Below are 25922 nucleotides of genomic sequence, written 5' to 3'. Positions count from 1 at the left end.
ACACTTAAACACTGCAGTGCTCACATAGCCGTCTATGATCCTTCACAATCTGCAAGGACACTTACCATTAAGACTCCAAAGGACCACCAGTCAGCACTTTGAGTGTGACCTCGTCTATTGACAACCTCTGGGGCCATGTACTCGATCGTCCCACAGAACGAGTACGCTCGTTTGTCATGGTCAATTGCCTCTTTGCTCAGGCCAAAATCTGAGAGAGCAGAGAATATATTAAACCATCAACATACGGCCCCTTTAGTCGATGGCAAATGTTGGATCGTGGCGAAAGCAAATAAACAAAATTTTGCTCACCTGTGACCTTTATGTGGCCTTCTTCATCAAGGAGAATGCTGGGAAGGTGAAGCAACAGTCGATTACATTTCATTTCTATATAACTGTATAGAGAGCAGCTACAGAATTAAAATTAGAAAGAGAGGACATTTACTAGTTATTTATAAAAGTACAAACCTCTATATATCAATAACATCTCAGAAAGACTTAGTTGTTTATGTATGCACAGAAATGCCACAACTTGCCATATTAATATAGTAATAAATATTTATAATAAGGAATTATATTCAATAACATAAAGAAAGAATTATAATGCAGAATATTCGAAATATGCTTTAGTATTAAATTAAATATTGGATTCACTGAATTATCCATGAAAAGACATTAAAACTGATTATTAAAATATAAACCATTTAGTCTGCTACTGTATAAGATTTTGGTCAAACTGCCCATCCCTACCGCTACACCGACTTTTATTGATAATTATGTTTATTTTCAAGAACAAATATATTATTTTGTACAGAAACCATGCTTTTTTATTTTTTTTATTTAAATGTCTCCCCTACTAACCCAGACCATACTGCCTTAGAAGAAATCAATTAAACAGTGACACTTATTAAAAAATAAGTGAATACAATTAAGAATTATGATACATTTAAGTAAATATCAGAGGATATGAGAGTTCAACAAGGTAAATGCTACACTTTTTAATTTTGCAGGGGAGACAAGATTGAGGATGACCCTGTTCGGTCCCACTTTATATTAAGTGGCCCTAATACCTGCGAACTTACATGGTACCTAGATATGTACTTAGTATGTAACTACAGTGTAAATACACATTGGTACATAGTATTTACAACTGTAATATTTGTGTAACTACACATATGTAACAACCCACGGAAAGGTATGTGTAAGTACAAATGTGTAACAGGACATTGGTAACAACACTTTTTCCACTACAGTAAGTACACATGTGTAACAGGCATTATGTAACTACATTTTGTAACAACAATATGTATTCACACAAGTTGTTCCACTTCCACACGCAGTCTTCCATACTGTAGTTACCAGTTAAGAACACACTGAAACCATGATGATTCCTATGTGTATACCATGTATTTACTATATGACCGGCAGGACTTATGTTGAATTGCAGCTAAAGTTTTCCCTTGTGGTACCAGTGTACATCCATGATAACTCCTCAGGAACTGTCCACTTAATATAAAGTGTAAAATGGTCATAACTTACTGTGTATTATGCAAAACCCAAACCTCTGTGCAACTGTACTAGTGTACTTACATGGTAACTCCTCAGGAACTGTCCACTTAATATAAAGTGTAAAATGGTCATAACTTTCTGTGTATTATGCAAAACCCAAACCTCTGTGCAACTGTACTAACAGTGTACTTACATGGTAACTCCTCAGGAACTGTCCACTTAATATAAAGTGTAAAATGGTCATAACTTACTGTGTATTATGCAAAACCCAAACCTCTGTGCAACTGTACTAACAGTGTACTTACATGGTAACTCCTCAGGAACTGTCCACTTAATATAAAGTGTAAAATGGTCATTACTTACTGTGTATTATGCAAAACCCAAACCTCTGTGCAACTGTACTAACAGTGTACTTACATGGTAACTCCTCAGGAACTGTCCACTTAATATAAAGTGTAAAATGGTCATTACTTACTGTGTATTATGCAAAACCCAACCCTGTGTAACTGTACTAACAGTGTACTTACATGGTAACTCCTCAGGAACTGTCCACTTAATATAAAGTGTAAAATGGTCATAACTTACTGTGTATTATGCAAAACCCAACCCTGTGCAACTGTACTAACAGTGTACTTACATGGTAACTCCTCAGGAACTGTCCACTTAATATAAAGTGTAATTGTTAGGGTCATTGTTGTGTACCACAGTAAATGCAAAACACAAGGTTACATAGTGGATATTAAACTCTGAAATATAAATGTGATAGTTATGCTTTGATAGATTCTGGGATATTACGGCATAGCACTTTTAAAGAATTACTCTTTATTTTAGATTTTTTTTATTTGACATTGTGGTGACCTATTTGCCTTTACAGTAAATTACAGTGTTCTGTAAACAATAAACAAGAATAGCCTACACTTTAAAACCTTAAAAATACCTTGTTTAATCGTTTAACCATTTTGTAGTATTTAGTTCATTTACCGTGAGACACAAAAAGCGTTTTCTCCAATAAAACACAACATAAATTCACAAAAAACATAAATTGTATTAGCCTGATGTAATCCAAATCTTTAGAATCCATACGTTGTTTGCAAGAAACCGATCCAAATTCAGCCCTTTATGATCTTGAATCATCTCCATTTCTCAGCAGCGACCGCAAACGTCAAATCCCGCGCTCAGGCGCGCTGGTGATGAATTCAAATAAAAAAAATGCGCCTTCAAGAAGCGTTACGACATGTTTTACGGCTGTGATGTCAAACGCTCATTGGCTCTCGCCTGCTTCGTCACAGATTGCGACATGCCGTGTTTCAGTCGGTGTAGTAGTACATTTGAAATGGAGAAGCGCGCGCGCCTTCACCATTGCCTTCACAGAGCGAACCAAAACCGGATTAACATTTTCATGGATTAATAATTTATACTCTGATCTGTACCTCATACACAACTATTATAATACTGCCAGAGAGGACTGCGGCTGCAACGCATCATCATGTGAACGACTTTTGGTACCGGTTTGTTTACATTTTCGCAATAAACAAATTATTGTGAAATTTATAACGTTACTTGTCTGTCTGTTATGTTTTTATTTTCTTCATAAGTGTAACGTTAGCCTACGTAGTTTTAAGGAATGGTTATGGGTAGGTTTAGGGGTATGAGTAGGATTAGTGGCTCAAAATATAGTTTAATGCTATTAAAACTATGAGAGGTTTGGGTTTGCTGAGATGGTCTCTGTTATGACAGTTTTACACTTTAAATTAAGTGGACAGTTCCTGAGGAGTTACCATGTAAATACACTGTTAATACAGTGTTGCACAGAGGTTTGGGTTTTGCATAAAACACAGTAAGTTATGACCGTTTTACACTTTATATTAAGTGGACAGTTCCTGAGGAGTTACCATGTAAGTACACTGTTAGTACAGTTGCACAGAGGTTTGGGTTTTGCATAATACACAGTAAGTTATGACCATTTTACACTTTATATTAAGTGGACAGTTCCTGAGGAGTTACCATGTTAGTACACTGTTAGTACAGTTGCACAGAGGTTTGGGTTTTGCATAATACACAGTAAGTAATGACCATTTTACACTTTATATTAAGTGGACAGTTCCTGAGGAGTTACCATGTTAGTACACTGTTAGTACAGTTGCACAGAGGTTTGGGTTTTGCATAATACACAGTAAGTTATGACCATTTTACACTTTATATTAAGTGGACAGTTCCTGAGGAGTTACCATGTAAGTACACTGTTAGTACAGTTGCACAGAGGTTTGGGTTTTGCATAATACACAGTAAGTTATGACCATTTTACACTTTATATTAAGTGGACAGTTCTTGAGGAGTTACCATGTTAGTACACTGTTAGTACAGTTGCACAGAGGTTTGGGTTTTGCATAATACACAGTAAGTTATGACAGTTTAACACATTGTATCAAGATGTTGCCTGAGGAGTGACCATGTATGTACACTGGTACCACAAGGGAAAACTTTAGCTGTAATTCAACATAAGTCCTGCCGGTCATATAGTAAATACATGGTATACACATTGGAATCATCATGGTTTCAGTGTGTTCTTAACTGGTAACTACAGTATGGAAGACTGCTTGTGGAAGTGGAACAACTTGTGTGAATACATATTGTTGTTACAAAATGTAGTTACATAATGCCTGTTACACATGTGTACTTACTTTAGTGGAAAAAGTGTTGTTACCAATGTCCTGTTACACATTTGTACTTACACATACCTTTCCGTGGGTTGTTACATATGTGTAGTTACACAAATATTACAGTTGTAAATACTATGTACCAATGTGTATTTACACTGTAGTTACATACTAAGTACATATCTAGGTACCATGTAAGTTCACAGGTATTAGGGCCACTTAATATAAAGTGGGACCATATGTTCTTAATGAATGTACTGGTGCAGTGTCTTTAGGATTGCCTTTGCCTATTTGCCATTAATCACCTATGACAGGTCTCAGAACAGCGTGCCCTTAAGGAATATAGAGCCCTCCATTGAGGCCACCTCCATTTCAACTTCTAAGATGAGAACCAGACAGAATATCTCTTATATCATTCTGACTTGTATTATTCCCAACAATGAATTTCCCACAAGAGCCAATTCAGTGTGCAGGTGAGCATGGTTTTAGTCCAATTTTTGAGTAGATATGAGAGAGACAAGCCCTGAAAGAGCATTACTGTATAGGAAGGATTATATTAAAGGGATAGTAGTCGTACACGGCTCAACAATAAGGATTTTTTCCCGCTGGTCGGTCAGGGGTGCGTTTACCGAAAGCATCATTAGCCAATATGGTCGCAATTTCCATTGAACTCTATTGGTAACGACGGAACTTGCGACCAGTTGGCTTTGGGAAACGCACCCCAGGCCAGTAGGTGCTGGATGCAATAAAAGTTCTTCAAAATAAGAAAGTTCTAATGGTACATTATAAGAGTCTGAGGAAGTAAAATTTTCTTTCTTATGGACATCTTAATATTCTTGATAAGAATAATATGACATGATTTGACATACTAGCCTACTCATGTGGTCGCCTTGTCTATTACAATAAATTCAATACTTCAACACTGTAAAAGCTTAATGATAAATTCATCCTTTTCTTTAAGAGTTCTCTCAGGCTCTCTATCTGCTGAATACAATTTTTTTTTCTACAGGAGTGCTAAATTATAAAATATTATAGTAGTATGCATTATATATAATAGTTTTAAAGTTTAGAATGTAAGATTTGTTCATTTTTGAAACAAGTCTCTTTTGCTCACCAAGGCTGCATTTAGTTAATCAAAAAATACAGTAAAAACAGTAATATTGTGAATTTAAATTTTTTTTTTCTATTTTTAATACATTTTAAATGTATTTTATTCCTGTGATAGTACGGCTGAATTTTGATCATCATTACTCCAGTCTTCAGAGTCACGATCCTTCAGAAAATCATTATAATCTGCTGATTTTGTGCTCAAAGAAAATTTCTTTGTTTTATCAATGTTGAAAACAGTCGTGCAGCTTAATAATTAATGGAAACCGTGATACAATTTTAATGGAAACTGTGATACATTTTTTTCAGGATTCTTTAATGAATAGAAAGTTCAAAAGAACAGCAAATTTGAAATGTAATCCTTTGTAACATTATAAACATTATATTTAATAGTTATTACTTAAAAAAATCTTACTAAGCCCAAACTTTTGAACAGTAGTGAATGCTGCTAGTTTTATAATGCTGTAATGCTTAATATTTAAAACAACCCAATACATTTTTTTTTCTACAAAATAGTAGTTCAGAATGTTATTTCCTAAGAATGTACTTGCCCTGACAGCATTTTCACCAAAAGGTTTATTTTTCATTATTACCACATTTATGTATATCTGTCAGAAAAAAAAAATACTATAACTTTCTTTTAACATTTTTCCTTTTTTTCGTAACTCAAGAAGGTAAATGATGGCATACACATTATACAGATTACAGAACACATGTTTAAGGATCAAAAACAAGTATGATCAATAACCTTCAACACCAATAAAACTCTCACTCTCACTGTCATCCTTATTGTTGAGCCCTGTACATATTTCAGTCTAATGTAAGGGGAAAAGCTTTGACAAGCACTCTGAAGGACAGAAGACAGATGTAACTGCATAAAAGCAGGAGCAGCACAGGAAGCTCTCTGGTTAGTTGCATCACCCAGTTTGAACCTCTGAATTATGACTGTAATTACATGAGAGTTTCACAGAGATCTCTTTGACTCTAATCCAGATGTGGATTATACTGCTGCTTGAAAAAACAGGACTTAAACCCTCCTGAACATCACGTCCTATCAAGGTTCGGCTGAGGTTATCAACACAAGGTCACTCTTGTGACCGTACAGGCATAAGGTCACTATCTAGGCTAGGGCACTTAAATAGGCTACAGTGTAAATTAGAACACATGATAGCTATTTACTGATAATATACATGGGGCTTGGTCTTACTTCTCTGGTTTTAGATCTCGGTAGATGATGCCCAGACTATGAAGATGATCCAAAGCCAAGGCCAGCTCAGCCAAATAGAACTTCACATCTTCTTCGGTAAACATAACCTAGAGAGAAAAAAATATCATAACTAATTTTTCATTTAGCTGTTGCTTTTACAGAAATACAAATCCTCTTAGGATTAGGGATTTGAACAAGACCAGTACATTTCGTCATGTAACTCGTCCGGCACAGTTTGTGCTATGGACATCAATGATACCTCAAACCATGCAGCTTATTGAGGGGAGGTGTGTTATTACTTTTTCTCAGAAATCAGACTTATGACTTTCGCCTGATGAAAAATATCCCACACACTACAGACTTGTGGGTGGGCTCTTTTTGAATTTTGTAAAGCAAACACCCAGCAACCCCATAGCAACTCCCTGGCAACCATCCACAACACCACTTGTGATATAAAAATCTAGTTTTTCAATTACCTGATGCTTTTCCTCAAAACTTACAGTAAAGGTTATTACAAAGACAATCCTCTTGGGCTTTTGTAGATAAATGTCTGTCTCAAACACTAGTTTTCACCTCAATGTGAAATGATGATCAGTCATTGCGATATTGCTTTAAAAATATTCCAGATCACTTCTTAAAATAGTATTATCAATTCGCTATGTTCTGAGTTATAACTTAATGACTATTTAGCAAGACTCAACCTGCAGTTTGTAAAATGGGAAATATATTTACGGTAATACACTTAGAATTTAAAACAAAAGCTGGTTGCAAATAACCCAGCATATTCCTTTAATGCAGGACCTGCCCAGAGACAGATCTTAAATAAAACTACAGGAACACAGAGTGTTATTGTATTTGGAAGACCAGAAACTGCTCTTTTCACAGCTAATTTTAATCACGGGAAGATTTATTTAGACTGCGTAGAGAGCATCAGGGGAGAGACAGTGCCATATTGAGGAGCGTACATTGGCGTAACAAGTTCCAGCCAGGAGAGCAGCAGCTGTTGCAGCCAGATGAGACATTTGAGCACCAGCGGTAATTAATTTACGTCTCACTTCCCAAGCATGGTTCTGCTCGGAGAATCACGATTAAATCAAGAGCACAAATCTCTAGGTGGAAGTGCTCCAGTTTCTTTTTTTAATTCCGAGGGACTGATTAGAAGTAAATGTGCAGGAGTTGCTCTTACAGTGCAATGCAACTGTAATTGGTCTATAAACCTTTTTGTCCAATGAAATCTCTAGTGAGATGAGAATGTCCCTCACCTCAAAACCACATACCATTGACTAGCATTAGCAAATAGCCAATCAAAGTTTATGGCTGTTATTTAAAGGCTATTGACTATTTAAAAACAAAAATAGCGTGCAAAAGTGCCCACCCACTTTGTGGGCTTCTGGAATTTTTCCCATTTATTTTTGTTTTGTAGGTCTTTGTTTAAGACTTATAAGCCATGTATCACGCCAACCAGCGTTATAAGAATTATAACATTACTACCTTTGATTTGACGCAAAAAAAAGTATTGGAAAATTGGACAAAATGTCAAAGGTACATGACTGTAAACTTAATGGCTTTAGTGAGGCTAAGAACTACAATCACATGAAGCATTGCGAATGACAATCAAAACAAAAGCGATGGATAAAACAATTGATTTAAATATCGTCACCTTCCTAAAATAATTGCCTAAGTCATTTGAAAATGAAAAGGACTTGGCCAATTATTTTAGGAAGGTGACGATATGTTAATTATGTATATAGAAACATTATATACGTATATACTGTATTGTTTATCGCAAAGTATGCAAATATATACACAATTATTCAATTAGTTTGAGAGCAAAGGGAGACTATTTCATCATTCACAGGGCTTCTTTCGGCATAATTTCCTTGTTTCTATTCTCTGATTGGTAAAAATTTCTTTGCAGAATCATGCAATGTAGTTTTTCTCCTGGACTTCCACTGTTGAATATGATTATTTAAAAAAATAAGTTGAAATAATGCAGGCTGATGGATTCAATTAAGTTATCATTAAAAATCACTTTCTCTACAGAGAAAATAAATGGCATTTTTACTTCCGGAACCCGACTTTTGCACTCCATAACAAGCTCTTTGATATATCCCATTTCAACTTCCTGTTTGAATTGGAATGTTTTGCAATGCAGGAAAGAAAACTGTGCATGTCAAGCCTTTTCATGGGGTCTAAACATATACTTGTGAGTCTTTTTGACTGATTCCTTAAACCAGTTCAAAAGAGACATTCATTATATGTTTATTGTATGTATTTATTGTATTGTATGAAGACTGCAAATGTTAAAGTGCATCTATTATGTTATTTTAAAAGTTACTAATTTTGTTTTGGAGGTCCCCTCCAATAGGTTTGCATGCATTTAAGGTCAAAAACACTTTTTTCTGTACACTGCAGGATCGCATCTTTTCTCACATTGTCTGAAACGTTTCAATCATCGATCCGGTCTCTCTAAACCCCTCCTTTCCAAGCGCCTACTCAGCTCTGATTGGTCAGATGGCCCGGTCTGCTGTGATTGGTCTACAGCTTACAGCACATGTCAGAAATGAAACACCCATTGCTATATCTGAATTTTAGCTCTGGAAACTTCCTCAGCATTTGTGTACACACAGTGACATGAACAGTCACAATGGTGTCGATTCTACCATATAAATTTGAGTCAGAGTACCATAATGAAACATTGGAAGAAGTAGCTGATCAACCTAAACCAATCGGAAGAACGGCTTGAGCATGACGTTTCTAATTTGTTCGTTTTTTTTTTAGATTGTCTTACATTATAGATGAAATGTTCGCATTCTCATCCTTTGGAATTGCATGCTAAGTGAGAGAGCTTCTCTTTTCTAAAAGAGCTGCACGGGCATGTCTTTTTAAAGATGTCTCACCCGTGTGTTTCTGGATGTGGGCACATGATCCATCCGCCTGACGGTCACGAGCGCTGTCTAGCGTGTTTGGGCTTTAATCACGCTCAGACAGCGCTTGTGGATGAGCCATGTTCTCATTGCGGGAACATGACCATCGCGGTGTTAAGATCGAGACTCAATGACCTCCGTGGGGGTAGAGTCCCCTCTACCACACCCCAATCTATCTCTTCCTTGAGAGGGGATACTTTGGCTGGTGGCCAGGGTGATCTGAGGGTTACGGTGTGGAAAAACCCGACGAGTCTTCCTCGGGCCAAGCCTCCCTGCATATCGCACACCCTGGAGCTTCCGGGTGAATCTGGTTCCTCTCGGGGACCCAGTGTTTCATTCGGGGCTCCGGCGGATGACGCCATGTCGCTCACAGCGTCAAAAGGCGGGCTTGATTCAGGATTCGGCTGCGTTGCCTCCCTTGGGAGTGCCAGCGTTAGCCGAGTCTGATGCAGAACTGACGGCCATGCTTGCCCGGGCAGCTGAAAGCATCGGGTTGGAGTGGTGCCTGTTGGATGGCTGGATGATTGGTTCCTGGGGGCGGCACGTGCTGGCACCCCCCAGTGCCCTTCTTCCCGGAGTTGTATCAGGAGGTCACCAGCTCGTGGAAGTCCCAGTTGACTTCTCGCGGCCCGGCGGCGTCCTTCGCCTTCTCTACGCTCGATGGCGCGGCGGCCAACGGGTACACTGGGGTCCCACCGGTGGAGTGCGCTGTGGCGATGCAACTGTGTCCCCAGAGCGCCTCCATCAGGCGTGGCGACCCAAAGCACCCATCCAACGCCTGTAGGTTCTCCGCCACTCTCGTGCCTCCACCCTGCATGCCATGACCATCCTTCAAGGCAAAGGTGCTCAGGGACATGCATGAGGGCACTGCCACCGACCTCGCTCCACGGGCGACGAAGGTCATTGCGCGATCCCTGGGTCAGGTGTCCACCTGTGTGGTCCAGGAACGTCATCTGTGGCTCAACCTGGCTGATATGCGGGAGGCTGAGAGAACTCGTTTTCTCAACTCCCCCATATCCCAGGCTGGGCTCTTCGGCGGTGCGGTCGAGGGCTTCGCCCAACAGTTTTAGTCCGCCCAGAAGCAGACTGAGGCGATAAAGCATATCCTGCCCCGACGGCCAGCTGCTGCCTCCACCCAGCCATCGGTGCAGCCCCCTCAGTCTGCTTCCCGCTGGGGCTGCCCTCCTGTGGCTCCCGCCCCTCCTGCTCGGCGCAAGCAGCAGCTTTCACCGGGCCAAAGCAAGGAGGTGGTCGCAGGAAGGCGGCACAGCCCGTCTCCGGCCCTAAGCCTGCCAAAAGCCAGGCTAAGCGGCGCTCCTGAGACGGGCAGCTCGGAGCTAGGGCTCAGTTCTCGAGAAAACCGGGTTTCCTGGCATGTTGTGTGTCAACAGATGCCTCCACCATGGGCTGGGACCCCAGCACCTATGGCATGTCAATTGCCTCGAGTTGCTGGCCATACGTTTAGCTCTGCACTGTTTTCGGACGTTGCTGGAGGGCAAGCACGTACTGGTCCGTTCAGACAACATGGCGACAGTAGCATACATCAACCATCAGGGTGGTCTGCGCTCCCGCCGTATGTCACAACTCGCACACCATCTCCTCTTATTGAGTCAAAAGCATCTGAGGTCGCTTTGCGCCATTCACATTCCTGGGAGAGCTGTCCATTCCTGTCCACGAGACAAGCCTACGCTCTGAAGTGGAACCTCTTCGTCACCTGGTGTTCTTCTCGCCGAGAAGATCCCAGAAAATGCCCAATCAGGTCTGTGCTCTCCTTCCTCCAAGAGGGGTTGGAACGAAGGCTGCTCCTTCCAACCTAAAGGTTTATGTGGCTGCGATCTCTGCGCACCACGACATTGTGGAGTCTAAGATGGTAGGACAGCATTACCTGGTCATCAGGTTCCTTAGGGGGGCCAGGAGGTTAAATCTTCCCCGCCCCCCTCATATGCCCTCTTGGGACCTCGCAGTGGTTCTATCTGCACTGCAGATAGCTCCCTTCGAGCCATTGCACTCAGTTGAGCTCATGTACCTCTCTATGAAGACGGCGCTCCTTGCTGCTTTGGCCTCCTTCGAGATGGTAGGGGACCTGCAGGCATTTTCGGTTGACGAAGCGTGCCTGGAATTCGGGCCGGCTAACTCTCACGTCATCTTCAGACCCCGGCCTGGATATGTGCCCAAGGTTCCCTCCACTCCTTTCAGGGATCAGGTGGTGAACCTGCAAGCGCTGCCCTCAGTGAGGCAGACCCAACCTTGGCACTGCTCTGTCCAGTACGCGCCCTTCGTGCTTATGTAGACAGTACATGGTGTTTCAGGACCTCAGACCAGCTCTTTGTCTGTTACGGTGGGAAGCTAAAGGGAAAGGCTGAGCGACATTTAACACTTTTGCGAGATTCTACAATCTCCGTGTAGAGCCAGTGTCCTCTCGTGTACTCGCTTCAAGTAGCCAGTAAGTAGGACCTGCTCGGTGTCATCGCTTGCCGCGCCATTCCACTCCACGGACTGGATACGTGCACTATTCTACTCAGATGAGTTCTCCATAGACCCTGAGTTCCTCCTGCACTGTCGATGCCATCACCAGAGTGCATGCCCGGTTGGTCAGCCCTCGTGATCGGTTAGGTGCCTCCATGTGCATGGTTCCCTGGTTGAGCAACCCCCACGTGTATTTCCATGGTAAGTCTCCTCCGAGCACGTGTCTTTCCCTCGGAAAGACCCCTCTTGCCATCTCGAGGTTGAAACATTCCACCCTGCAAGCTCGTTTTCATACCATTGGCTCGTTTTCTAATACTCTAAGGTGATAGGGCTCTCTAGCGAAACCCCCATTTCGTCAGTCACTGACGTAACATCTCCGTTCCCTCCTTCAAGGAACGAGGGTTACATACATAACCGAGACGTTCTTGATATCCTGTGAGTGATCGTGGATGTGATTCAGTCACCTTTTGCTGAGTGCAATTACTTGGCACATAATTGTCACTTTCTAAATTTACAGCAATTAATTATTCACTGAAAGACACCCCGAGGAGAGAAGTGGTTTTAACAATTCATCCCTGATTCTATATAATCTTGTTATCCTAAAGCAAAGTGACCAATATGATGTACAATGAAACAAAGTGGTCCACAAGCAATTAATAAGAACAACTATATCTACGCAACCAGAATAAAGACTGAACAATGTGACAGATGAAGTGTGCAATAAATCCTAGACAGGTGGAAAAAACGGGCTATTTAGCTGAGCATGGCCTATGAGTGACATTAATCAAAGTCTGAAGGAAAAGTCTGCTCCAGATAAGTGTGGGGCTGTTTTCATCAGAGCGTCCAGATATCTCAACTCTCTTTTACTGGGTTGAAGGCATCACGTGCTGGAGCTTAGCAGAAGATTTAAAAATATAGGCAACAATAAAAGCATCACAACCTGACTGGGAGAGTTGCACAGGAATAATGTGTGTGAACATGATCTAAACTGAATCCATGATGGTACAGAACACATTAGAATCGCCATTAAGGATTGACAGATCGATTGATGTGAAGTGTTTTCTAAACAAAATATTAATTCGATTTTTAGATATTCGGAGGAAAATATGAGCATGTGCCATAATGCTATAATACTACATGCCATAATGCACTAATATATATTCTCAAAATATATTTATTATATTTATTTAGATTTAATTAGGGATGTACGATGATATCGGGACAACATCGGTATCGGCCGATAAAAGCTGAAAATGACCATCATCGGCATCGGCAGATATGAATATGACTGCTGATGAGCCTTGCCGATAGGGTGGCATCTTTCCTATGCGCACGTGACGACCGTGAACGAAGCATGAGCGCCGCAACATAAACTTTCAACTAGGGGTGTGCGTCTCACAGTTTTTGATCGTGGATGATTAAAATGTCTCCATGATCTGCTTTTGAAGAAAAATCATAGTATCGTGCATTCTATCAGTTCAATTCTGGCGCCTTCATCTCAACATACTGTACAACGCGACGTACATTCACATCACATGTAAACGCAGAGGTAGAGTTACACTCACGGGACACTGCAATTCACAAAAGTTCATTATTTGCATGTTCGTCAAAGTCTTGCTAGTTAAACATGTCATTCACGTGCTGATGCGCTGTTCTAACATGCGCTTTTCTGAGCGCGTACACCCGACGCTCACAGGAACTAAAAGCCTGTCACAGCGCCTTTCGAGTCTTATTGCGCTAATACTGTCAAATACACACAAGGTTTACATAAACAAAGTTGGTTATGTCTAAAGTGAAAGCAAACAGAGAAAATCTGCTTGTGTGTATATTAGACGCGTCGCGTGCAGCTCTTAAAGAGACAGTAATAATATGCTGCCGCTTGTCCTTAAAGAGATACTGCACCCAGAAATAAAAATTCTGTCATTATTTACTCACTCTAATGTTGTTCCAAACCTGTATTAATTTCTTTCTTGTGCTTAAATATACTATGGAAGTCACTGGAGTACAGCAACTGTTTGGTTAGCCACATTCTTCCAAATAACTTTTATTTTCAACACAAGAAAGAAATTTATTTGGGTTTAAAACAACCTGAGAGAGTAAATGATGACAATTAAAATTTTTGGGAGAACTATCCCTTTAATGTTAATAAAACAACAAAACCCAAAGAGGAAATCACTCACTGCTCTTGACTGAGAACTTTAATAGAAGCTGTAATAAGCTTTTTTTGCACTTAAAAAAAATACAAATATATCGGTATCGGCATCGGGCAAATTTAGTTTGAAAATATCGGCATATCGAATATCGGCCAAAATCCAATATCGTACATCCCTAGATTTAATATTATCATTTTAGATACATTTGAGTGTGTTGAAAGTTGTTATAATGCTACTACATAAGGCTACTATATGAGACACTTGTTGCACACTGCAGTGAGCTAGATCGATATTAGGCATGGTAAATATGGTATTCGCAGTAAATCAAGAAAACGAGATTTAAACAAAAAGACTAACTGTGTTGAGCTGTATAACAATGATTAGATTTCTGTCGACGAATATATTCAAACAGTTGCTCACCTGTCTAATAAAACACATAATATATTAAAGCGTCTTTGGTGTTTCCATAATTTCATAGGCGACACACTGACACAGTGACCTGGTTAAAACTGCTTATTTCTCTGGATTTAAACATTATCAGAAACATTTTGGATAACGTAAGTACACAAATCAACAAAATATATAACACTGTTCTAGTGGTTTTTGGATATTTTGATCCAAAAATCTTACATAGTGTGCCTTTAAGATAAAACGAATTCACTAAAACAATTTGTTAGCCAATGTTTAACTTAAGTTACTTGAAGACAAATTCGATAGACCTTAATGTTTAATGTGACGTATTTTTAAAATATGCATCATATTTTCTGTTATGTACTACTCCACCCTGAGTGGTTTCTATAGAATTGACGGGGTTGCTGCCTAATGAAATCAAAAGTGCCCAGTCTCTATGATATTCTTATCATCCACCAGTCAAAAATCCCAAATCTGATTGCTTAGTAAATGAAGTAGCATATCTCTCCTCAGTAAGTCGCATGGTTTGATGTATCCTCCATGCTTATTAGGCTTATGGGTTTGTTCAAACTGTAAAGATGAGCAACAGTAATAATGGTGCATGAGTGAGTCAACAACTACGGATTTCCATAAAAGCTACATCAAGATAAAGCAAATGCACTTAATGTGAAGCATCTGTAGAGCTTTTTAGAATAAGACAGCAGTCTTGTCATAGATAATGCGAATACATAATTCCTTCTTTCTTTCTGTGCTTTGAAACTTCAAATACTGTACATGTTTGTAGCACAGGCATAGATAAAGTGGATAAAACAGTATATAGCCTAGATCAGTATAGGAACAAGAAATGATGTCACATCTTAAAAGCCCAATTTTACGTTTTTAAATAATCCTTGCCATCTCTCTTCCGATCACCACAGCAACAAAGTTATTCTTGGTGGTTTGCTGCGTGTACTTTTTATAGATTCAAACCTCTCACTTATCGGTTAGAGAACTCAGAGGCTGTTATAATGTTAAGTGTGAAACTTAAGAAAGGTAATTCTTATGTCTTAATATATTGCCTTTAATGGTAACACTTTATAATAACTGCACAGTATTAATCATTTGCTTTGCATTAGTAATTAATCATTTATAAAGCATTAATAGACATTAATACGCAGTTTATAAATACAGCTATACATGCTTTAATCTTGATTTATAAGCATATCTATAATGAGTTTAATTGTATTTTCATACTTTATTAATGCTCAATTTATCATTTCTAAATGAAGTATAGCATTATTTACAAACCAGTTATTTAGTTGTCAGTGGTTCATAAGATCACTTAGAAAGTGTAAGTAAATTATTAATACACTATTTAAATGTATATTCATACATCTTAAATATTTCTATGTTCTGTATCACCGTGTTGTTTGTTCCCATTTTCTGTTTAGAAGATAAATGAGCCTTTAAATCTCCTTTGTTAATGCTTTACAAGGCATAAATAGTCCTCACTTTAGATGAGCTCACAAAAATAGTTAACTGACCACTACTAAATGCTTTATAACTACCTGAATTAACCATGAATTAGAGTAGAAATACATGTTAATAAAGCATTTATTAACACACTAAGTAACTATTACTATATGTCTGAATAACAAGATGTATGAATGTACATTTAAATAGTTGATTAATCATTTACTTACACTTTCTAAGTGATCTTATGAATCACTAACAAATAATGCAATACTTCATTTAGAAATGATAGACTGATCATTATTAAACACATTATAGATATGCTTATAAATCAAGAATAAAGCATTTATAGCTGTATTTATAAACTGCTTATTAATGTTAATGCTTTATAAAGGATAAATTAACTGTTTATTATTGCTTAACTAATGATTAATAACCATGCAGTTATTATAAAATGTTCACGGATAAAAATGTTTAAACATGAGTTATTTTTCTTTTATCACAATATCAAAATAATGTCAAAATAGGCGTACATTTATGTAAAATGTATTTTTTATTTGTTTAATATAAATACTCCAAATACAACAAGCACATAGGCCAAGGGAAAGGTACTGGATAACAGGAAAGATCCAGAAGAGCTTAGTGTATTGATAATAACAGCAATAAGTCCTGTTCACACCAAGAACGATAACTATAAAGATAACGATAAAGATAGTTCTAAAAATCATTTTAAAGGTGCTCTAAGCGATGTCACGCGTTTTTTAGGCCAAAACTTTTTTTGTCACATACAGCAAACATCTCCTCACTATCCGCTAGCTGCCTGTCCCCTGAACACACTGTAAAAAAACGCGGTCTCTGCAGACACCCCAGGCTCCACAAACGGCAACAAAAATAAACTGGGCTTACCCGCACCACGAAACATAACAAACTGTTCCAGCCAATGACCAACAAGAAGGGTTTGGGGGGTTAGTGTGCGGATGAGGAGGAGGGAGGGTCTAGCTAGCCTCCATTTTGTTTGACAATAGTTCGAACGTCTACAAGAAGTGACGTCACCCAGGATCGCTTAGAGAACCTTTAAATATATAAGAATAGCAGAGTCCAAACCACAACTGTAACGATAACGACACAGAGAAATGATATTGTTGGAATCACTTTCAGAATGATTTTCTTCCAGCTGATGAACTATAAAAACAGACAGCCAATCAGAATCCATCCTGCTTTAAAGAGCTCGAGCATTTAAAGCGGCAGACGACAAAACTGCAGCATGCTTATAATAAACAGAACATTATCGTGCATTAGTGCTGACGCTAATATAGTTGTCGCTATAGTTATCTTTATAGCTATTGTTTTTGGTGTGAACCTGCCTTTATTCTGTAGTAGCAACAATAAAGAATGACGTTGGTTTCAGGTTTTTTTTTTTCAAACTCAACACAACCGCCAGACACAAACTGTGTTGCTAATCAATATAAAACACATTATTTCCCCTTAATCCTTGCCAAGACATAGACAGTAGTGTATTATCCACTGTTTTTCCACTGATCACCTCTGATGCTGTAATGTGTGATTCAGAAACTACAGGCTTCAGCAAAAGTTGCAGTCAATAGATCAATAATGAGATTTGCTCCCCATGTACGAAGGGAACAGATCCTCGAGGGAAGCTTTTATTGAGTCTGTGAGATTAGAAAGTGATGTGATCAAGAAAACCAAACACTCCATTAAGGAGAATTACAGTACAGTGAGTGTTAAGAGGGACCAATTACACCATCCGTCAGAGAATAGATGCCAGACATGCCTTTAATTACCAAGGCATTTGGACCAAAATGACGTCTCCATTACAATTCAGTCTGGATGTACCTCTGTTATTGCAGGTCGATGTCTTGCAATTACTAAATGATCAATCAGAAAGCAATTGCAACTCAGCTGAAGACCACAAGTGTACAATGAGTGGACACAACTATATTGGTATTATATCTGTTTTTCTCATTTACTCACTTTCATGTCGCCCAAAACCCATATGACTCTCATAGAACATAAAAGGAGAAATTTAGAAGAATCTCTCCTTTTAGGTGTTCTTTTGCATAGAATGTGAATGAGAATGTTGTCAATCCTCAAAAAAGTACAATAAAATGATCATAAAAGAAGTCCATTCAACTTGTGTGCTCTTAAATCTCCTTTGCATTTTCGCATATTCAAACTTAGCATGTTGCATTTGGTTTAGAGGAACATGAGAACATTGTTAGTTTTGGAGAATGACAGCGTTTTCCCCCTTCACTTTCTTTTGCACGGAAAAGAGCAGCATGAACATTCTAAAAAACATCTCCTTGTTTGTTCCACAGAGAAAAGAAAGTATTTTGGGTTTGGGACAACATCATTTTTAGTTAATTATTCCTATTAGAAACAAGCTAACTAAACAAGCACACCATTTATGCCTGTTGCCTGTTATTTCGTTTTATAAAAACTGACCTCTTTGGAGAGGCGTGTGAAAAGATCTCCCCCTCTGAGAAAGTCCAATATAAGGTACAACTTTCCTTCTGTCTGAAATGCTGTGGGGGAAAAGCAACAAAGGTTACATTTAAGCAGTATTTTTCACCTATCAAAAGTAAAAAATGAGGAATTTTGTTTTCTGTTTGTCATTGAAATAGAGCATTGGTGGTTCAGAAATTGATGTTAATGTTTGTGTTTACAATCTCCTGAGAGAACAACTCACCATAGTGGAGTTTGACAATGAAGGGATGATTCACTTCTGCGAGAATGTCTCGTTCCATTTTCGATCTCACTCTGTCCCGCACTTAAAATATATAGAGATAAAACATAGAGACAAAAAGACGTGAATGTTTCAACTCATTAATTCTCATTCATTCCCTTGGCAAAAGCATAAAAGTGCACAATGAATCGCAAAATTCATTACAAATACATATTGATTTATATTCCTATTGATATTTCTTTTTTAAAAGTGGATGAAAAGAATCTGAAGAATCTGCTTTTCAAAAAAAGTGTTTTTGTGCCGTGACCCTTGTGAATATAATTTACTTAGGACATAACCAGATCAGGCTTAACCAAGTATTGGCAATTGGGTTTACAGGTTTATTTGACCATAAATAACTGGAATATAATCACATTTTGATATTAACTTTTAAATTTGAATATGTCAAAGTGGAAAAACTAAAATTAATAATGATTGGTCTCCTTGTTGCAACTATCAAGTTCTTCCATACCAAACTCATCCAACCATGTCTTTATGGACCTTGCTTTGTGTACTGGGGCACAGTAATGCTGGAATAGAAAAGTACCTTCCCCAAACTGTTGGAAGCATAGCATTGTGCAAAATGTCTTGGTATGCTGAAGCATTAAAGCTGCAGTCCGTAGCTTTTTTGGGGTTAAAAAATTTCCAAAATACATATTTGAGAAAATACATAACCAGCCAGTGTTCAAAACTCTCTGCTTGCCTTAGCTCGATTCAAAGCGGTAAGCTTGTAATAATGTTTTTAATTCCAGTGGTACTGGTGGATGTCCGCGGGAGATTCGAGCATGTCTTTGCGTCATTACGTCACATCTGTACACATAAAGAAGGAGTCTCGGCTAGTATAAGCTATATTGAGTCATTACGTCACATCTGTACACATAAAGAAGGAGTCTCGGCTAGTAGGCTATATTGCGAGTGAGGATGTTGGAGGTGGAGATTAATGGCCTTTTCTCACAGCACTTGATATAATTAAACTTATCAATTTGATGGCGGATCCAGAAAGGTTCAAACGACAATCACCAGTGACAACTAGAGATTCACCCGCTGTAAAATACAAAAGACTTCGTTCGGACCTCGGAGTGGCTACAGAAAAAAAGAGACTGCAACCGGACCCATGCGAAAACAAGGATACATATCGGAAGGACATTACATGTAGTCACGCAATGCTGACGTTGTTAACATTAACAATTTGAGAACAAAGTATAATTTGCACGGTTTTGCGTGATATGATAACTTATAAGCGATTGTTAGATTTAATCAGCGCGATTTACTGCAATGTCAGAACCAGAACAAAAGTGGATGTTTCTTACTAGTTCAGATGACATTTTCCGGTGAAAATTCTTATGTTGGTCATACTTCCAAAAAGGAGAATCTGTGATTCTGAATGCCAGTCTCTACACCGGCGGTGACTGACAGCCTCACAGTCTCCTCAAACATTGTGTTCAACTGTGCCGTGTCGAGGGTGTTAAAGTACAACTCACGTAAAGTTGATAATTCCGCGAATGACTGCAATTGCAGATTTCAAACAGAGATGGCGACAAAGAGGAAAAACACCGGACTGCAGCTTTAAGATTTGGAAGTAAGGGGCCTAGATCAACCCCTGAAAAACAGCCCCATTACCATTATCCCTCCTTCACCAAACATTACAGTTGGCACAATACAGTCGGGAAGGTAACGGTTTTCTTGCAATGGTCATACCCAGTCTCGCCCATCAGACTGCCAAACAGACGAGTGTGATTCGTTACTGTGCATAACACATTTCCACTGCTCTAGAGTTCAGTGGCGCCATGTTTTACACCACTCCATCCGACACTTGGCATTGTACTTGGTGATGTGAGGCTTACATGCAGCTGCTCGGCCATGGAAACCCATTCCATGAAGCTTCACAAACAACATTGCTAGAACTGCCCAGTCTTGCAGATTTGCCTAATACAACATTTGGAATATCAGACCCTTCCTATCGGTGCATGCTACACAACTCCTTGTCCAAGCTCTTGTTCTATCCAGACTGGACTATTGTAATGCTCCCTTAGCAGGCCTTCCAGCATCCACTGTTAAACATCTGCAACTGATCCAGAATGCAGCAGCCAGAGTGGTCTTTAACAAGCCGAAGAGAACGCATGTCACATCTCTTCATCAATTTACACTGGTTCCCAATAGCCGCTCGCATCAAATTCAAGGCACTGATGTTCGCCTACAGAACAACCACTGGCTCTGCAGCCCTATACCTAAACTCACTAATTCAATATGCCCTCCAGAAGCTTGCGTTCTGCAAGTGAATGGCGCCTTCTGATACCATCCCAAAGAGGCACAAAATCACTTTCACAGGTCTTTACCTGGTCTGTTCCAAGCAGCTATTCTATTATATTTCTATTTCTATCTATTTTTAAAAAAAAATCCTACGTGTACTGTGCTAGACTAACTGGGACTAGTCACAGCACTTACATATTGTTGCCATTTTGTTGATTTGATTGCTTCTATTGTTCTCCTCATTTGTAAGTCGAATAAAAGCGTCTGCTAAATGCTAAATGAAAATGTAATGTAAATGCTCTGTGCCAGATACAATTCAAAAGGGACTTAAAAAGGGACTTTGGTTGGCAGTGTAAGAAAGATTTTTAGTTATATAGTAATCTGAACAGTGAAGTGTGTAGTTTTTGTTCCACTAGCATCACCAAAGCAACATAATTACAAAATGAATGACAGGTTTCAAACACATCTGTTATTGTTGTGCCAAACATGTAGTTCGACTCCAGACTGCCATTTGTTGAGCCATTGCCACTTTGTCAGGCTGGACACTCAAACAAACAGCTTTGTTAGCTTCATAAAGTCAATGAATCAGGGCTCTCAAGTTTTGAAGACAGGTAAGAGTGACACCCAGCCATTTTTGTCATTGGTTGTTGCGTTAAATCTTACCCAGATACAATAGTGCTATTTTCTGATTGGCTATTGTGTAGCTCGACGAACAACACCAGAGGAAACGCGCTTGATTCATGCCGGTTCCACAGTGAGAGCAGCGCGGCCAGAGTTTTGGGCGCTGCGGCATATTAAATATATTACAAATAGTTTTTCAGCGTGAGAAATACAATGTGTGGCGGGAGAGCGTGACAAAAGACCGAAATGAGTGACTGTCACGCTCAATGCGTGACACTTGAGAGCCCTGATGAATGAATGAAGTTACATGAATTAAATACTCATATAGTAGTTGTCTCAGCACATTTTAACATCTAAAAATACATACTTCACCTTTAAGCCAGCAGGACTTAACTACAAATCTTTGACAAGTCTCAAAACAAAAGCAGCATGATGGATGTTGTATTCACACAGGATCCTTCACTCTGAATGGTTTGTCTTATGTAACAGCTGCAGCATTGCTGTGGTCTGACAGTGAGGTGCCACAGTCACTAATACTGTTATTTTCATTCACAAGTACATGAAGAACTTTCACAACATCATCCGCTGAGAGCAAAGACTTTAGTAAGTAACCATGGTTACATTGAGTGAATAAGTTATGTGGGTTGTGAAATAGATTACCACTCCAAACTGAGCATTGTGAATCACTACGATAACTGCTTAAATTTGTGTTTGTTGTGTAAAAACAATGGGATGAATCACAAAAATGAATAAATGATGAGGAAAGTCAGTTAGCTGCTTAAGATTTCAGGTTTATCTGCTTAGTTCATTTCTGAGATTAATGTATTTATTTTTTCTTCCAGGGAAGCTGCTATGGATCTTAAGTATACCCATACTGAAAAACTGTCATTCCGAAAAATCACCTGGCTGTCTGAGTGGGACCTTTTCCCCATGTTAAACAATCTGATGATTCAGACACCCTTTAAAAAATCAACCAAAGAGCACTTCAGGCCTCCTATCAGCTTAGCTATGACTCACAGGTTAGATGTCATGCTGAGCTGAAATAATAACTGCAGGTTTTACATCAGCACATACCAGGGAGAGATCGAGAAATGTAAATGTAAATTATAGAGTAGGAATCATATAATAATAATATAAGGGCTGAAGTATCTTTTACCTTTTAGTGTTGCCTTTTTTAAGACCTTCATGGCATAGAGTTGTCCTGTATCTGAACCTTTGATTTTTCTCACCAAGAACACCTGTAAATGAAAAGTAAGGTCAACACCCCACAATATTCACATCTAAGTCTGTGTCCAGGGGCTGTGAAGATCCAAAAAGAGGGAAATATAAAAATATCTAACATTACAGTACATCTGAAGTTGTCTTCAGCCATGTGACAGCTTTGTGTGAAGACTGACAGACATTTTTTTTGTGTGTGGTGGGGGGGGGGGGGGGGGGGGGGGGGGATGGGGGGATATTCCTGCTCTGTTCTGCTTACAGTATGTAGCCAGCATTTAAATTTTAACAGTCTTCTTCACACAAAGGCAGAGCTCGAAGTGGGCCGGTATGCACTGGTACGCAGTACAGGCACTTCTATATTTTAAGCTGTAGCATACCCTCATTTTTCTTGTGTACGATACCGGCACTTCTCACATGTTTCCTCAAGCGGCAACAGAATAGAGACTATTTAGAAATTGTTTTTTTCATTTGAAAAATATTTTTAATATTTAATTTTTTTAATCAAAACGTATTAATGTGTATGTGGCATTAGATTAACAACATGCATAGAAATGATAAAAGACACAATCACACTGTAAACTTCAATTTGTTGGTTTAAATTAAAGTAGGCTTACCTGGTTGCCTTAAAATTTGGAGTTCATTTAAACAAAAAATTTGAGTTTATACAAACCGTTTATTCAACAGAAACTCAAAATATTATGTTATCTGAACATAACATACAATTTTGTTATCTTTGTGAAACAAAGATTTGTGAGGGGAGGGGGAGTACCGGCACTTTATTTTTGTATTTTATGTACTCTGGGTTCGGGCCAAATTCCGATTTCGGAGCCCTCCCATCATACAGCACGAAAAATACGCATAACCTTCACTCTATCTGATTATGTAAGTGTGAACTCGTGAAAATCAATCAAAAATCACAGGTAATCAGAAGAGTGTGTGGGTGAAGTCTCTCTGCAAGAGCACTGCGCTCTCAACAAAATGGGTAAATACATAATCAAATTCATACAAATTATTATAAAAAAAACATAATGATACAATCTTTGTCATTAAATATATTGTTTGTTCACATTGAGTTCACACAGTTTGAACCTTTTTGTTCTGATGTGATGAATTATCAATTATCGCTTTCAGTATGGCTATAAAGATCACGCAAAATGACATTCAAACTCCCATCCAACATTAAATAAAGCACATAATCAGTACCTGAGATTATCATGTCATAATTTGTACGTTGATTTTCCAGCTGCAACATCACAGAAATAGAAACCGTTTCTAAAACAGATTTGTTGCATATCGCCATCAAGGCTGTGGTTAGGACAAAAACTATGATTAACAAAATCAGAAAAGATACCTTTTATCACGTTTGGGGTGTCAAGTCTTGTCTGGTTAGGACATAGTGTTAGAAAATGTGTCGTATGATACTTTGTTGTGTCATTTTTCCAATTTTGAACATGCTTGACATATTTTGTGTTCATGGAAGAAGAAAAAAAAAACAGGTTTGGGATTAAATGGGAGTATAAATACTGACTGTATGAATTTTTTTATCCAAAAACTAGTAAGCTAAGGCAACATCCTAATTAAAATGGAACATGAGTGATCAATTTGAAACATTCTAGATAGGAAGCAAATAGACTCAACTCACAATTGATTTCAATGGAATTTGGCATTAGCATATTGCTAAGCTAACAATTCAGTATTCTACTAAGCAAAATGCATAAATATTGGGTAATTTTTTTTTCTGTTGATACTTTTCAGTATTGTATGAATTATAAGTATATTCATAATCATAATTTCTCATGTTGTCCACCTCCTTTGCCTTTTCTGCTTAAAAATACATGCAATACTGACTTAAATTTTCTCCAAAGGTATCTCTGATTATGCGGCCAATCTTATTGTAAGGCCTTTGTATCGAGAGTGTCATTATGATGACTTTTTAATGCTGCCTACATGAAGCTTAGGTTTTAGAACAGGCAGGAAATTTCAGTTTCGGGACACGAGATAATAATTTTAAACTATGCAATGTAAATCCTGCAACAACTGATCCTCTCTTTCTAAACCTTTTCACATCCCAAAATACACTCGGGTCAACTGAAGGGTTTACAGTATAAGGACACAGAAAGGGGGTTTACATCCATTACCCCAAACCTAAACACCACTTGCATTAACAAAATTACATCCAAACAAATGGCACACATAATCTCAGTTATCGGTAGCAGTCTGCATAACAGTAACACACAGAGGATCAATCAGATGCAGCATTTTTAAAGCTCACCTTTCCATAGGAGCCTTGACCCAACACCTTGAGCAGCTCGAACTGCGACGGGTCTGCTTTCTCAAAGCCCTCTTTCACATGATCGCTGATATCAAATTCCTTTAAGATGCTGTCGTCCTGCAAAGGCAACAGATGGCACAGCTCAGAGAGAAATAAACAAATGCTTTTGCCATGCTTAAGCATATTTGGCAATATGATGCCAGCAGGGATTATGAATAACAGTAGTAAACAGGTCAAGAAAAAAGGTTCAGATGGTGTGATCAGTAGTGCAGTCTAATTCTCACAAAGCAAATGACAAATATTAAAGTGTGCAATATAAAAATAATAAGAATCAAGGTACTTTGAAATTACTGAGTGCAAAAAGCAGATCCATCTGGAATGCAGAAAGATCCACAGATTTCAGTAGAAATTTCAGTTTTTATCAAGTATTTTGGCTAATTTGATAGTACTTTGAGCTACCAACAGTTGTAGAGTATGGTGACATACACTGCCAGTGTGGAAAACTGACTAAACTATAGTATATACCAATTGCCAATTGCTCATTATAATGAGAATTCAAACTGCAGTCGGGTAGAAGTTGTTCTTCAGTTAGATTTGATGACATGATATCACTTTCCTGAAGGCCGAAAGGCAGAACAGTTTATGGCCAGGACGATTATAGGATCTTGAATAATGGATTGGGATTTTCTTTTAGCTGGAGACAATGTGGATCAATAAATGACATATCTTATTTCCTAGGCACTTGACAGTAAGGAAAAAAAGATCTACCACAGCTTTCGATTCATTGGCACTTTCACATAATGTATTCAGTAGATTTTTTCCTCAAACTTGGTATAGAAAATGTAGCAAAAGTCTGCTTTTTCTTTTTTTTCTGGGCCTGGTGAAAAGTTATGAAATTTCATAAGCACAATGGCATTCGATCATGTTCATCA

General features: G+C 38.6%; 1 protein-coding gene across 1 annotated transcript in view; it reads right to left on the bottom strand.

Annotated features, from left to right (window-relative positions):
* The window catches only part of rps6ka2 (ribosomal protein S6 kinase, polypeptide 2), a 68219-nt gene that overhangs the window by 25687 nt on the left and 16610 nt on the right, over positions 1–25922 (bottom strand). Inside the window, exons 2-8 of the mRNA XM_056249439.1 lie at positions 24991–25107; positions 22657–22738; positions 18594–18674; positions 18350–18429; positions 6478–6584; positions 310–347; positions 66–208 (exon numbers count right to left, since the gene is read on the bottom strand). Coding sequence (XP_056105414.1) covers positions 66–208; positions 310–347; positions 6478–6584; positions 18350–18429; positions 18594–18674; positions 22657–22738; positions 24991–25107 — 648 coding nt within the window. The remainder of the gene's footprint in view (positions 1–65; positions 209–309; positions 348–6477; positions 6585–18349; positions 18430–18593; positions 18675–22656; positions 22739–24990; positions 25108–25922) is intronic.

Source organism: Rhinichthys klamathensis, unplaced genomic scaffold (assembly GCF_029890125.1).
Source record: "Rhinichthys klamathensis goyatoka isolate OS25496 unplaced genomic scaffold, OSU_Roscu_1.1 h1tg000003l_1, whole genome shotgun sequence".
NCBI lineage: Eukaryota > Metazoa > Chordata > Actinopteri > Cypriniformes > Leuciscidae > Rhinichthys > Rhinichthys klamathensis.
This window is presented reverse-complemented; position numbering and strand designations above follow the sequence as displayed.